This window comes from Colletes latitarsis, chromosome 11 (assembly GCF_051014445.1).
Source record: "Colletes latitarsis isolate SP2378_abdomen chromosome 11, iyColLati1, whole genome shotgun sequence".
Lineage (NCBI taxonomy): Eukaryota > Metazoa > Arthropoda > Insecta > Hymenoptera > Colletidae > Colletes > Colletes latitarsis.
Window position 1 is genome coordinate 18,018,916 of NC_135144.1, and position 16,198 is coordinate 18,035,113.

General features: G+C 42.8%; 1 protein-coding gene across 1 annotated transcript in view; it reads right to left on the reverse strand.

The window, feature by feature from the left end:
• The window catches only part of LOC143348518 (uncharacterized), a 192,448-nt gene that overhangs the window by 4,250 nt on the left and 172,000 nt on the right, over nucleotides 1-16,198 (reverse strand). Inside the window, exons 9-14 of the mRNA XM_076778805.1 lie at nucleotides 13,885-14,037; nucleotides 12,743-12,937; nucleotides 7,818-8,206; nucleotides 7,319-7,555; nucleotides 4,266-4,445; nucleotides 2,772-2,919 (exon numbers count right to left, since the gene is read on the reverse strand). Of these exons, the coding sequence (XP_076634920.1) occupies nucleotides 2,772-2,919; nucleotides 4,266-4,445; nucleotides 7,319-7,555; nucleotides 7,818-8,206; nucleotides 12,743-12,937; nucleotides 13,885-14,037 (1,302 nt within the window). The remainder of the gene's footprint in view (nucleotides 1-2,771; nucleotides 2,920-4,265; nucleotides 4,446-7,318; nucleotides 7,556-7,817; nucleotides 8,207-12,742; nucleotides 12,938-13,884; nucleotides 14,038-16,198) is intronic.

A 16,198-nucleotide genomic window follows, 5' to 3' on the forward strand; every position in this document is an offset into this window, starting at 1 on the left:
TTGCGGGGAATATTCGATGAATTTACACATCACGCCAATTAGCCAAAGTATGTTCGAAATATTCTTTGTTTTTGAAACTTTATTTATTTTCATCGACGATTATATCGATTCTCCAATTATATTTGGCGAAGGTATGTCTTTGTACAAAGCGTGTTTCGTAACAAAAGGCTCGGTTGCAGGGGAATCCACAGAATTTCATGGCTCTCGAATTTATCGGATTGCTTTCACAAAATCTGTTAATGGATATATTTTTTTACCGAATATATTCCATAGAATATCATATATCTATGCATTCGTGATTTTTAAGGGATTGCGTGCGGTGTATATTCGGTGTATATTCCGTAATTTGAATATTATTTGCACATCTACCGGCTAATTTAGCAACTGTGTACATTCACCGGCGATTCTACATAGTTATGAATTGTGTACCGTTCAGGGCAACATTACCACGGCCAGTATCAACCCACGCATGCTCAATATGCCACAAAATACTCTATTGTAGAATGGACCAAATTTTTTGAGAGACTCCAAAGCTAAAATGATTTTATTATTTGGAGGAATTCGTTTCCACATTTGATACAACATCTAACGAACAAAAATAGAAAAGCCAAGATTTTTCGAAATACACTGCCTTCAAATTTGCTTTACTATTTCTAAATATCCACGACAAATGATCGTATCCTCGTGTGCAGGATATTTCAGATCCGAATGTGGAACCGAAAAGTCCTGTGCCATTTTTCAATCCGATTTGAATCCGAAAAATTTTAAATCGTTCTAAAAAAATTATTTTTGATTGCAGGGACCAATTATACTAATTTTTGGTCAATAGACATACCCTCAAAATTCTAACCATTTTCGAGAAAAAAATTCCTTACCGAAAATATAATTTCAGGCCAGAAATGTCTGCCTGAATTTTCATGCGAATCTTTAAAACGTCATAACTTCTGAACGGATTGGACGATTTTAATGTTTAAAAAAGCAAACTACGCGTATTTTGGTGGAGAATATGTACAAATCGCAAAAATATTCGAAAAGTTGGTCCTTGACCCCGCAAAATGAGAAAAACCCCATAAAAATGATTCAATTTTCAAACAGTCATAACTCCTATAATAGTGAATATATTTCAATGAAACTTTTTTCTGAAGTAGAGCCCATAGATACCTACAAAAAAGTATTAGACAACTTTTCTGTAGGACGTCAAACGAAATTACTAAAAATAAGAAACGAATTTTTAAGAAAAATCGACCAAGGGTAGGTGCCTAAATTTTCCGACGAAAAAAAAATTTTTAATTAATTCTGAAAAAATTATTTTCGGTTTCGGGGGCCAATTATAATCATTTTTAGTCATTACACATACCCCCGAAATACTACGCATTTTCAAGAAAAAAATTCGAGCAAGTGCTGAAAGTTTTGGGTGAAAAAAAAAACTTTCGAATCGTCTTGGAAAAATTATATTTAGTTACAGGGGTCAAGTGCAAGCATTTTTGGTCATTATACATACCCCCGAAAATCTACTCAGTTTCGAGAAAAAAATTCCTTACCGAAAATATAATGTCTGCCCGAATTTACATGCGAATCTTTAAAACGTCATAACTTCTGAACGGATTGGACGATTTTAATGTTTAAAAAAGCAAACTACGCGTATTTTAGTGTAGAATATGTAGAAATTCTAAAAATATTCGAAAAGTTGGTTCTTCACTCCGTAAAATGAGAAAAACCCTATAAAAATGGTCCAATTTTCAAACAGCCATAACTCCTATAATAGTGAATATATTTCAATGAAACTTTTTTCTGAAGTAGAGCTCATGGGTACCTACAAAAAAGTATTAGACAACTTTTCTGTAGGGCGTCAAACAAAATTACTAAAAATGAAAAAGGAATTTTTAAGAAAAATCGACAGGGGGTAGGTGCCTAAATTCTTCGACGAAAAAAAAAATTTTTAATTAATTCTGAAAAAATTATTTTCGGTTGCGGGGGTCAATTACAATCATTTTTGGTCAACAGACATACCCCCGAAATCTTGCGCATTTTCGTGAAAAAAATTCAGTACGGTCGGAACTTTAAATGTTAATAACTTTTTAACAAAGCCTCCATCAACAAATTGGTATTCTTGATTTTCGTCTTATTTTGGCCTCTAGAATCTCCCATTAAAATTTTTCCCAGAGGTGGCCGAACACCCTGTTTGCGATCTGATACTTCGTACAACACGAAATACGAAAACAATTACAAATATAAAATCTTTCTTTATCGTGAAAAAATCAAAATTCCAATTTATCCGTATTTTGTACATGGATGTGTAGTTTCTCTGTACAAATGGAGAAAAAAAAATCATTAATATCCAACGAGAAAAATAAAAAAATGTGCTATTTTTAAACATATTGTTTAAACAAACAAAAGTTTTGCAAATCTCTTTACACCATCAAATTCGCCGTTTAAAAACATAAATTTCACCCATTTGAGGCACAGCCCTATCTCTAATAGTTTCCGAGATATTCAACAAAGTATGTTTTGAACCCCGAACTTTGAGGACTGATTTCAACCCCTTAAAGTGAATATTAGCAGCTACAAAAAAATACGTGTCTAATAGATTTATGAGAACTACATAATTGCGAAGTTTCATCCAAATTGGAGATTTACACCTCATGATGGTCCCTTGTCAGTCGGACAATCGCGTGGCGCCCTCTACGCGCTTTTATTCGTGGGGAATTCGTATTAAAAATTCCCCTAACTTCCTAATCTCTTAAATTATTTGCAGAAATCGGTTCGCGTACCTTCACAGAAAAGTTGTCGGAGCCCACGCAGATCAGTCGATGGAAGTCCTGGCTGGAAACGCTGCGGCAGCTTCGGTTCCCGTTGAACAGCTTGTTGAACCTCAGCTTGACGATCTCGTCGTGCTCGCCTTCGAATCGGTACATGCAGCTGGAAAATCCGTTCTGGGCTGCACTTTCAGGACTTAATCGAATCTACATGGCTGGCCGGTCGCGCAAAGGAATCGCACCGCCGATCGATACCCGCACCGAGGATATTACGCAAGGCGCATCGAACGACCGCCGGTTCGTTAATCAGCGACCAGCCAAAGCGATTTCGATGTCAGACCATCAGGGAAATCGGTTCGTCTGGTCTCTCGCCTCGCTTTGCCACTTCGCCTAACGCGTCCCTACGACACCGGATTATGGTGCCTCCTAAGCGGACGCGTGGTGCCCACCCCCGTTTCCCGTTTACCCCGAACCGTTTCCAATTAACACTAATCCTACAGGACACGATGCTTTTATTCCAACATGGCCGTCGTGGCAGCTCTTTTTCAGGCTTTAACGGTCCAATTCGCGCGTTAAATATGCCGTCTATCGGACACTACAGAGCACGGTTACTTTAAAGCGACCATTCGCGACGCATCTCGGACAATCGGGGGATTTTGGCAACGATTTTTCCTCGACAACATGACTTTGTATCATTTACTACGTAATGATTGATTCGAGGCGATGAAAAAAAATTACACGCGGAATATTTTTGCGATAAAATTATTATTTCCTGTGGATTGAAATTTTTAATGAAAATGTAGACGATGCACCCTGTGTATAAAATATACGATTCCGTCTACAGCGGTTCATTTTTGTCTGTTAGGGGGGAGGGGCGATTGTGGAATAGAGAGAGTTAAAAAAAAAAAAAAAAGAAAAAACGCGCACTTTCGCGACGACGTACACACAAAGAGACTGTTTACGGGGCGTTATCGCTTTGCAGGTTGAACAAAGGGATGCGTTGCTGACGCGCGTCTCACTCGAAATCGCGAAATCGCTCGTGCATAAAAGGGCACCGGGCGCGGGAGGAGAAAGAGTTTGCCCCCGTTAGGTCGGTCTTTATTTTCTTAGAGGCCTCGCCGTTTCAAGCGGACGCGACTTCTGAATCGCCTCGATCCACCCCGACGACCTCCATCGAGTCGTTTTCCGGTCGATGAAATTTCTTTTTCTCTTCCCCTACCATTATTCACGATCGATCTTATTCCTTTGCCATAAAAATATTTCTCTTTCGCGGTGTCGATTGCCACGAACCGGCGAATGGATTATGTTTTTATAAACGTAACAAAATAATGATTTTGAAAAGTCTGAAGTGCGACTCATCGAAGGGTTGAAAGTTACTGTGACAATGGACGGTGTCGAGTCCACTGGAAATCGTTTGGTTCGCGAGTTTTGTTAAACAGCAGGCGTGTAAACAACCCTTATCGTCGGTGGCCGATAAGAGTACAGCCGTAAGGGAGGTTTCTCTCTCACCTTATATTTTTCGCTCCGCCGCGGCCGTAAAGGAAAATTTCGCGAGGCGCCTGGAACCTACGATCGGGGTAATGATCCCTGTTGCGGCTGTAGAAGATCCTCGAGCAGGGTCCGCTCCCGTATGGATCCCCGTCCTGATGGAGATCGACGAACTCGTACAGGGCGCGGAAATCCACCGGCCTGCGGGACAGAGACAGATTCCACGGTCATCGTTCAGTGTCATTCCGCAACTCGTTAGCCGGTCCGGCGCGAGGAACGAGTTATTTCGCTGCCCCAAATACATCTACATTGTTGCCCGCTTGAAATCCACGGTTCCTCGTCCATTAAACATTGGCAATATTCAACATTACAATTACCCAACGGGCGATTACCTATTCGGGTTTTGTTATTTTTTAAAAGAGAACCGTACAATATTTTGCATTGAGATTTTGTACATATATTTACCAACGTTCGGAGCATATACGGTATTTTTTACAAGCAAAAATAACGAAAACTGTACGAGCTATAGATGACAGAATAAAGCCCCTCCGAGGGTGTGTATCCTCGGTCTGGACTCGCAATTTTTAAGCCTACTTATATATAATAAATTTGTCGCAATTGGCTCGATCGAGGCAGCGTCCGTTTTATTAATTCCTAGCGCGCAAGGGACGATCAAGAAATTATCCGTTGAAAGGGGTTGATAAAGGCAGAGAGGGACGGGGTTGTTTCAAGTGGAAGAAGGATTAACTAGACCGTGCGACGCATCCGCGGTTCCGTGTGCTCTCGTGTCGGATATCACGCTTGAACACGCGCCCCGGTCTCGGGCCTCCGTGAAAAATAAAATGTAAATAACCCCTTTGCTGCCCCTTAGCGTGACCGGGTTGAAGGAACGTCGACAACCCGCTCGGATAATTACGGAAATATCGAACGGGGGGAGGGGAAGCTCGCCAACGCTGCTGGACAAATCCTTATGGAACGGTGATCAACTATTCTAGGCGTTTTAATTTTAGTTAGACCCTAGGAGATTTAATTTGTTATTTAATTTCTATAACAATAATTTTTTATAAATTCTGCCAGTCGTGAGAGTTAACGAGATTTTATATTATAACAATAATCAGAAGGTTAAAACTAGTCGGGATGATCCATGGGCTCCTATTGTTTGTTCCAGCTTGGTTGTGTGAACCGCTCGTCCCCCGTTTAGGTTCGCGTAAATGGAGTTCTAGGGTAGCCGATATCAGGAGGCAGAGGAAACGGAAGAAAAGGCGCGCGAGTACGGCAGATATTGCGCCGCGACGTCAGTAAAACCTTTGGCATTCTGGCGTCGTGTTTCTGTATCGATTCCACGGGGCCGCTGTCGCGAGGAAATTTCGTCGGAATTTATATTCAAAGGAACTTTCAGCCCCGGGACAGGCTGGGGAATAACCCGGGGTCTCGGTGGTACCATTTACACCCAGCCGCGTCAAACACCCGTCACGTTTCTACCCACTCTCCACACTCTTACTTCAGGCATTATTATTAATCGTGACCCAGTAATTTCTTACTATAAACGTTCTACAATTTAGTTCATCTTTCAGATTACTCGGTAATGCATACTTCTAATTTTCTAATCCTCTTCGCTCTTCAGCCAACCCTAAAACAAAACAGACATCCTCTTAAAGGGACTTTCTTTAACAATCTACAGCTCGTACAATTTTCGTTATTTTCGCTTGAAAAAACTACCGTATGTACTCAAATATCGCTTGATATATTTGCAAAATCCCAATACAAAGCAAGCTACGGTTCTTTTTCTAAAAAATAACAAAAATTGCAGGTCGAAGCCAGAATACCTCCTTGCAATCTTCTTACTACAAACTGAGAGTCTATAGAAAAGCGATTGGACCATAAATAATTAAACTTCCCGGCCAAGTTCCTAATCTCTACGAAATGTACATGGTTTCCGGAAAGGGTTGATTTCCAAGCAATTGCTAGACACGTTTCCTCTATTTGTCTTTAACACTTCCGTTTCCACCTTGACTATCCCCGCGCAAACTCGGGTCTGGGATCGAGGTACACCTAATCAGCGGCGTCCACACAAAGTAGGAACTGCTAGGACGATACTAGATTCTCCATGTATCCGCACTGGTTGCCACGAACCCATTCTAAACGTCTGCTGCCTCTGCATGGTTAGGTAGTGCCAGAGTTGATTAACCGCAGCTCGCTCGACGAGCTGAAACTCTATCCCGTGATATGGAGCAGCCAACTGCCACCACGATGCTCAAACCTCGTCTACTCCAACGCAACCCCTGTGGGGCTAGGGAAATATTGGGGAATTCCTGAACCTGTCCACACACGGTGGTGTCAAATTCAAACGCCTACACGCAACCACCAAATACAGTTTAGCAATTTCGGAATAACTCTCGGCTCTCGATTCGCTTGAAAACTGAAGATACAAGATATTTCAAATATTATTTTGTCGGATATAAAGGTCGAGGTCAATAGAGAGTTTTGCTTCGCGTCGAACAGAATAATTCGTGCCCGAACAGGAGGATTAATTCGAACGAGAAAACCAATGCTCGAGGATGGAGGACCGTGCCCGGGTCACCCGTATGGCGTAGCGTTAACGAACACACAGAAACTCCGCCACGAAACAATACACAATTTATTTGCGTACCGTTGCGTCGGTGCGTGGGCGAGATTTACGACATTTCAATTCGTAAAGAATCGCGATAAATCGGTCGATCCATCGATTACGCGAACCATGTTGTCAACAATGCGATGCAGCGTGCGCGAAAAACATAGCAATTCTTCGTTCCCTCCCGAGTTCTCTGTATTACTTTCGGACGGAAACACACGTAAAGTTCGCGAGAAATTCCTGCGTTCGATTCTTCGCGGAACGAAACGATTTATTATTGTACGATCGACGATATTCTCACGAATACAAATTTTTTTAGACAGAGTTCAAGGTGAATCCTCAGGAGGGACAATGCACGTTTCGTCATAAAAACCGCGGGTAAAATGGCGCGAAAAGCGCGTTCGAGGGGGTCGGTGATCGAAACGGAAACCAGTTTTCTGTCTAGCGACCGAGTTCCACTCGCCTGAGAGCCGTGGACTCGATCATTCGCATCTCGATGGTTAGACTGTTCCCGCTGGAAACGAAGCTCTCCCCCAGGGAACAGGGACGGCTGGTGTTCTGCAGGATCGCGTGGTCGCAGGTCCTCGGAACCTTGTCCTTACAATAGCGTGCCAGGAGGGTGGTGTTTCCAGACGGTCGGGCGACCAATGGCCGCGAGGCCTCGACCACCCTCTTCCCGTGTTGCTGGTGCTCCTTCTCGCTGTTACAGAAACACATTTGTCACGCATCGTCCCCTCAAAATTAAAAAAACGAAATATTCCTAATCAAAATTCCTAATCTAAATACCTAACCAGAGTGATATTTCCAGAATTATTATAAACTGGGGACAAATTATTCTTTGAGATAAAAACCAAGAGAATATGAATCTTCGAAGTCTCGAGTTGTCTATTTAAGAAACGACAATGGGGAAACTCGAGGGGGGGCGTCTGTTTGGTAGGAATTAATCAAAGGGGGTTACGGACCAGGCCTGGTCGTTGCACTCGGCCAGCGGCATCATTTCACCGTCCCACACCATCAGGGTCGTCGAGCAGTCCTCGTTGGTGCTGGACAAGCTGGTGCCCACGTGGAACTTGAGAATGGAGAGCCAAACGCGAAACTGCGGCTGTGCCGGTTTCGCCGCTGGCCTCCTCCACACGGTCCCAGGCCTCTGTTCAGGGAATTTCGGTAAAGGTCGCGGTGGCGTCGGGCTGGGCAACGTGGGGCCCGCGCCACGAAGATGGTACAGGCAGGTGCTGTTTCGGGGCAGCGTGTGGCTGGGCGAAGAGAGCACTCCGCCCCCACTGCCCTGCAGCCAGAACTCGCAGTGCTTGTTTTTCGTGTATGTCGGCGAGTCCACGTCGACGAACCTCACCTGGAATCCAACCATTTTCTTCTTTCGTGATCGACAGAAAATTATTGGCGAAGCTAGGAGAAGAGACATAAAAGGTACGCCAAAAGAATTGAGATTAGGATCGACTCTAGCGGGAAATGAAAAAAGGACCACTACGAGAGAAACGGTGACCACATCGTGTAAAAATCGGTCGGTAAGATAAGAAAGGGAGAGGATAAAGAAGCGCTGTACCATGAGTGTCTTATAACATGAGATATACTCCTTCAAAGTGGAACAAAATGTTAAAAAGATTGTGCATCAAATTGTAAGGGGATCCTCGTAAGAAGGCTTTAATCTTCAACAATGACTAACTTATGGTCACTGGCGGTCAACAGTGAGGTTGACATCAAGGTCAGCGAAGGTCCAGTGGAGATCTAGAAATGGTCAAGAGGTGGGACCAATCGAAATAGTGTTGTTCTCTAGACCAAGCGGTTCTTAACTCTTCACACGTTGACACTGTCTCCCCACTCTTCGACTTCCCCACTCGAAGACTACCGCTGGACAAATTCTTCAGTACCCCTGGAGCATCCAGGGGGAACGGGTCTCGCGGGCCTACGCCAGGCCATTCGTGGGGCGCTGACCACTGGGGACCAGGAGTGACCAGGAGTGACCAGGGCTGACCAGGAGTGACCAGAACTGACCAGGACTGACCACTACTGACCAGTGCAGATCCGACTACTGACCACTACTGACCAGTGCCGGACCGTGATGACCACTGGTAAGAACTATTTAAAATTGCTCTCCCCACTTCTATTTTTTCGTTTGATACCAATTCAACGTTATGGAACTGTCTAACGCTTTTGCTAAATTACGAATCGTTTCTTATGTTACAGCTGGACCTCTGGTGCTGCTTCCTTGGTAATGGTAACTAATGCTCAACAAGTAGTAAGCCCACTTTACTTATTTATATTATTATCACAAAATTGACCGGTTTATTTTATTTGTTTGGTCATAATTCGGTGTTGTTTTACTGTCCGGTTTTATCTGGTTATTATGTGTTCCTCCTCTATTTCTACTTCTGCTTTATTTTTTGAATTGACATAATTGTGTTGGATCATGTACCATTTTTGTTTCCATATTATTTTATGTATTTTGTTTGTATATTATTTTATGAATTTCGATGTCACTAATTAGAATAAGATTTTTATTCTTATTCTATTTCGCTAAGATATTTTGTTTGATTCTTGGGTATTTTCATTCTTTGATTTCATCGTTGGATTTTCAATTCTGCGTTGGATTTTCAATCTTTGTTTCTGTTCATCTTTGAAGTTTGTATGGTTCTTCGGGCAATTTTTGTAATCATTCGCTATTTTACTTCGACTTTATACTCTCGTTACGCAAGTATAGGTAGAATACTTTGTTCCTAACATGTGTAAATTTTGTACATTTCCTTAGGTAGGTCTAGCATCGAGAATCTTATAGATTCTCACTTTTAGGTACATCAGCACGACTAATTATTCCATCGCTTTGTCTAATTTGCATGGTGTTTATTAAATTCCCTTTCGTATGTCACTAATATTCGTATCAATTTTAGTTTCAGATTATTCGCAGGGACATCGAAGTAAGACGCCACAACCGCCGAGGGACATTTAATTCTAAGTCGATTAGATTTAAGCTTCGTCGCGAATCTTAAAATTAACGTCGAAGATTTCTTTATTCTACATATTTTCGCGTTTTACCAAGCAATTATTCAATAAGTAGCTTCTCGTTTTCTCGTTCCCTCGTTCCTAGCTTCGGTCACCGCTGTTTCATCGATTGAAACATGTGATCGGCCGTGTATCTGGTCCGAAAGATCTGATCGCCTTCCCTTGGTAAGCTCGATTGAGGGAAAACGGCACTTCGCTGGAAGGTGTGGAGTTTCCGTATTCTGCGGAAACGCATACCTTCCAGCGGAAGTCGACCTCGTCTCAGGTACTCTCTCTTTGTCAGACAACCTAAGTCGGGTCCTTCGGGCTCCCGGCGGGTTGCGTTGGAGAAATGGAGACCTCGATTCGGGGTTGCAGTTCTCTGTTTTCTTGTTGAGATCGAGTTAGCAACGGCAGTAGGTTCGATCCTCGGATCCGCTGCACGGTTCAGCATCGCGTCACATCGCGTCGCGTATCCCACGATTTAGCTTCATCCCTCTTTTTAACCACATAATTGCTTGGTACAACTAAATCAAGGAACTTTGTTTCCTTCAATCGTCCGAATTTTAGCTTCAACTTGACTAGACTTGAGCTTCGACGTTAATTTTAAGTCCCTATTGTATGCGTCTCCCAATATTGCCAAGTAATTATTTAACAAGTAGCTTCTCTCGACTCGTTATCTCGTTTCTTGCTTCGGTCACCACTGTTTCGTCGGACGAAACATGTGATCGGCCGTCCAGTTTGTCCGAAAGATCTAGTCGCCTGCCAATGATAGGTCGATTTCTAGAAATAGAAATCAATCTACCAAGGGCAGTGTCGATTCGATCCGAAGATCTGCTGCACGGTTCAGCATCGCGTCGCGTCGCGTCTCCAACAATTTAGCTTCATCTCTTTTTAAACAAAATAATTACTTGGTATTTAGTCTTAAGTCCCTAGTGTAGCCGCGTGTCCTGCCAAGTAATTATGTAACAAGTAGCTTCTCTTTCACTCGTCTCCGGTCCCCTCCGATCACCACTGCTTCCATGTAGAAAGCAAGTGATCGGCCGATTAGCTGGTCCGAAGGGTCAGTTGCCGTCCTCTAGCGAGACGATCCAAGGGAAAGGGTATTTCGGCCGCAGAGGGGATCAGGGACTGTTCCTGTCTACGGTAGCCCCGACACACGCTCCCTCTCTCTGTCAGTCATCCCGAGTTGGGTCCAGTTGGCTCCCAACAGGATGCGTGGGAGAAATGGGGAACCTCTGTGTCGGGTGCGTCGATTCCCTTCCCCTTCGATCGGACTTGCCAAGAGGCAACGAGCTGGCCCTTTTGACCTCGCTATTCGGTTCGCGTCTCTCGTTCCTTGCACTATTGCATGGTGCATCGCGTCGTATCGCGTCGCGTCGCCCACGATTTAGCTTCGTCCCTCTTTTAAACAAAATAATTACTTGGCATGACTAATCTAGTTTCTAAGGATGTAAAAGGGAGATCGATGGAACTTGGATTCCATCTACCTCCCTTCGGGTCTCCACTCGCAGCAACCTCCTCGTGGTGAGACCTGGTAATCGGTGTCACTCACGATGGAAAAGTTATTCTTCGTGGGTGACACCGAGCTAATGGCTGCGAATTTAGAATTGTTTCTTGATATAATAATAGTTAGGCAGGTTATTTTTATTTGGAGACAAATTCTTTTGAAAACTCTTTTAACTCTCTTCGTTGGTTGTGCATCTTTCATTAGTTGCACTTTCGTTTGTTTCTTCTTCGACCAATGATCGTTGGTCACAGAAGATCTTTATTAGTGGAGGATGGTTGGGAATCGGTTAGGGTGGGTCTCCATTCGCAGTAACCTCCACGTGGTGAGACCTGGGTAATATTATTTAGCGTTTAATTAATAATCGTAATACTCTTAGCTGGGTAATGCAATTATTAATTAAAAACTAAATAATATTAGCAAATTGGCTGCGATCCGCTTTGCATGGGTCATCATAAATATAGAGCTTCTTTGCTAGATTAGTTTCGATTCTCATTGATTCATCAAAAATTCTAAAGTATTGTCAGAGACGAGGTATACGAGTAGATCTTTCACCCAATGTATTTTTTCGGCCCATTTTTATGGGGTCTCGAAATCCCATTACCATTTTCGTATCGCAACGTTAGCAAGAGATTCAGAAATGAATTTTAATCTCTTCCATAGTCAACTCACATGTATTTACGCAACACTACAGCTGTTTGCCTATCAATACTAATTCAATAAATAGTTTCTCAACTGACCGCCATTCATGAGAAATGTACGCTAAAATCACCTCCGAATTTTCAGGTCGGTATGGCAGTCAGATTGGGCCACGAAAGTCCATAAGGTGAAAGGTCTACTCGTATACCTCGTCTGTGGTTTAGTATAAATTTATTATCAGTACGGTACACAGGTTATGTGATAAAGAATTTCATTTTTATAGAAATAAATTGCGTTTAATGGAAACACGCAACCACTCGTGGCTAGTTCCTTCCACTGTCTGTCCACTTACTTTTGTCCCCGTTTGTAATTCGCGCGAGCGGCCAGGAAACATTAATAGAATCGAAAGGAGACAGCGAGAGAATAGACGTCGGGACAACTATCCTCTGTGATTTATATTTTCGGGAAATTATTCGCGAAAACGTCGGGGGAACATTAATGGAAAAAGACGGCCGGAGAGAACCTAGTTGAACGCCGTGATTGCGAAATTTCTCGTACGAAGGGAAATTTTCGCCGCGGAGCTGTTACGGTTACCGGGGCGAGTTCGTGCTGAAAAATGGCGGCAGGACTCGGGCTATCCATTTAAATGCGATCCATGAACAGGCCGTACTTTACCCTGGAAGGCGTAAAGCATGCTGTTCCGGCTCTCTTTCTCCCTCTGAATGTTTGAAGAGAATTACCACGTACTTGCACTTCTAATTGAAAGCCGTGGAGTGAGTGCGGAGGCGTGGGGTGCAGAAACGTGCCGTAAGGAGACGTAGTGAACTCGACGAGGATCTCCGTTCCGCTGCTGGTGGCCTCCGGCACCGGTTCTCCGCCCCCGCAGAATTTCAGTATCACCGGATCCCTGGTCGTGTATCCGTCGTACACCGTCACGTAATCCTGCGGGAAATGCAAAATCCTCTTTCTAATTTCCACGCCGCGCGAAACGAAACAGAAACTACCGGCCAATCGTAAATTTGAAGTAGAGCGCCGTATGAAGTGATGCTCTATCGATCGCTGGCCGGTTAATCGGCTCACAAACGAGGTATACAAGCGTCACACGCAACATTACCAACAGGTTACAGAAATTAATATAAGAGAAAATGGGACGGAGAATGTTTCGAGAAATTTTTCTCGACGGTGGATAAGGATTTCGGGGGTAGGTCTGTTCGCCAAAGATAATTGTAATTAACCCCCACAGACGAAAATAATTTTTCCAGAACGATTTGAAATTTTTTCTTTTTCGCCGAAAAATTGGTTCACTTGCCCCCTGTCGGTTTTTCTTCAAAATTCGTTCCCCATTTTTATTTACGTTAACAATTATAAATCACGATGATATAATAATGTTTTAGAAGGAGACAATTATTTTTAAGGTTACTTTGATCTTAAACGCTAGATAAGGTGTTTCAACCCCCACCGACATATTGAAAACATGGCGGACGTTACGAGGCTGGGTATTTCCGATTTGCAGGCTCTAGCAAATTTCCCCGTAGCTCCGCAAACACCCCCGCCCAATACATTCCCCACATTATCCATGTTAACTAGCGTTGAGGAGGGGGTTCCCATAGTCAGCCAATAAATCGCCCTTATCAAGCTAGCCCACTCGACGCGAGGGTTTCATCCCCCGATTCGAATTTAGTTGCGGTGCGTGCGGATCGGGAAATTTGCGAGTCGCGGGAGGATTCGATGATTTAAGAAGCGCCCGGGCGGGGCTGACCCGAAATTACCATGCAAAGTATTAACGGGCGTGCCCTGTTTTATCGGTAGGACGGTCACGTTCGGCCGTTTCCGCGGCTGTCTCCAATTTATACCGGTTAATCCAATTTTCACGTCGACTTTTTACGTACCTGAACCACGTCGCAGTCTTTCCACAGCCGGAGCTCGCGTGGGGAGGATTCCACTTGGGTGGCTGGCCGTACCCTTATGGCCACCAATTGCCCCCGGGGCTGTTTCACCGAAATTAAGGCGTGTTTTCCCGCTGGTACGTCGTGCTGCCTCACCTGCGTCTCACACACACCCACACAGCGATTAAAATGGAACGATGCCTCGTTTCACACCTATGGAATTGCATTTAGAATTCCACCCTCTTTCTTTGGCTCGATCGATAATACGATGGGGCTGTTACCCCCCTAGATTCTAGTTTAACTCTTGGACCAGTGCATCTCAACTTTTATTACATTGTCGTGTGCTTAGAGAAGGTTAGAGAGAACGCTTAATTATCGTGCTAATATCCGTATCGTTTCGCGTTTAATTTACATGTTGTAAATACAGTCTTTTCATTAGTTTATTACAAATGTTCTCGCGGCACACCTGTTGGGGAAGTATGGCCTCAGGAGACCGCGTGGGATTCACCAGGGACCTCAAACTCGTTACTTTGTGAAAAACTCATTGCCTTAATTGAATCAACACTTGCCACTCTAATTAATACTAGCTTTTTAATATCCTTAATTCTCTGTCATAGCCACGTGCTATTTCTATATTCTGGTCTCGGTTTATACAGTGTTTTACATACAGGGTATTCGGCCACACCTGGGAAAAATTTTAATGGGGGATTCTAGAGGCCAAAATAAGACGAAAATAAAGAATAACAATTTGTTGATGGAAGCTTTGTTAAAAAGCTATTAAAGTTTAAAGTTCCGCTCGTTCTGAATTTTTTTCTCGAAAATGCGCAAGATTTCGGGGGTGTGTGTAATGACCAAAAATGATTGCAACTGACCCCCGCAATCGAAAATAATTTTTTCAAAACGATTTGAAATTTTTTTTTTTCGTCGAAAAATTTCACACCTTGAATTTTTTTCTCGAAAGTGGGTAGGATTTCGGGGGTATGTGTAATGGCAAAAAATACTTGTAATTAACCCCTGCAATTGGAAATAATTTTTCCAGAACAATTTGAAATATTTTTTTTCCCCCCGAAAAATTTCAGGGAAACATATCAAAGTATGGTCAGGCATTTTCGGTAAGGAATTTTTTTCTCGAAAATGGTTAGGATTTCGAAGGTATGTCTATTGACCAAAAATTATTATAATTGGTCCCTGCAATCAAAGATAATTTTTTTAGAACGATTTAAAATTTTTTAATTTTGTTGAAAAATTTCACATCTTCTCGAATTTTTTTCTCGAAAGTGGGTAGGATTTCGGGGGTATGTGTAATGGCAAAAAATGCTTGTAATTAACCCCCGCAATTGGAAATAATTTTTCCAGCACGATTTGAAATATTTTTTTTCCCCCCGAAAAATTTCAGGGAAACATATCAACGTATGGTCAGACATTTTCGGTAAAGAATTTTTTTCTCGAAAATGGTTAAGATTTCGAGGGTATGTCTATTGACCAAAAATTATTATAATTGGCCTCTGCAATCAAAGATAATTTTTTTAGAACGATTTAAAATTTTCTAATTTTGTTGAAAAATTTCGCACCTTCTCGAATTTTTTTCTCGAAAGTGGATAGGATTTCGGAGATATGTCTATTCACCAAAAATGATTGCAATCGACCCCCGCAACCGAAAATAATTTTTCCAGCACGATTTGAAATATTTTTTTTCCCCCCGAAAAATTTCAGGGAAACATATCAACGTATGGTCAGACATTTTCGGTAAGGAATTTTTTTCTCGAAAGTGCATAGGATTTCGAGGATATGTGTAATGACCAAAAATGATTGCAATTGACCCCCGCAACCGAAAATAATTTTTCCATAACGATTTGAAATTGTTGAATTTAATTGTTATTAACTTTTTAACGAAGCTTCCATCGATAAATTGGTATTCTTGTTTTTCGTCTTATTTTGGCCTCCAGAATCCCCCATTAAAATTTTTCCCAGGGGTGGCCGAACACCCTGTATATGGGGGACGTATAACTACGAATTATATTTTTCGATAATAACCCTGGAATAATTCATCGGGGTATAATAAGATCACCGATTTACGAAGTTGTTCATAAATCTCGGACGCAAATCCCCGAAATGGCGGGAACCGCCCTTTCTTCCGTGGATTATCGGGATATCAATTGCACAACCCTTCCTTGGAGCGCCGGGCGAGTGCAAATCGTTGTTCCCAGTAATGAATATTAACGAAGTTAAAGCGCTCGTCGAAACACAGCCGGTAATCCGAGGAGCGATACATCAACGGTTTCGAAATCGCGGCTCCGAGCAAATTGAACGGCCCCGA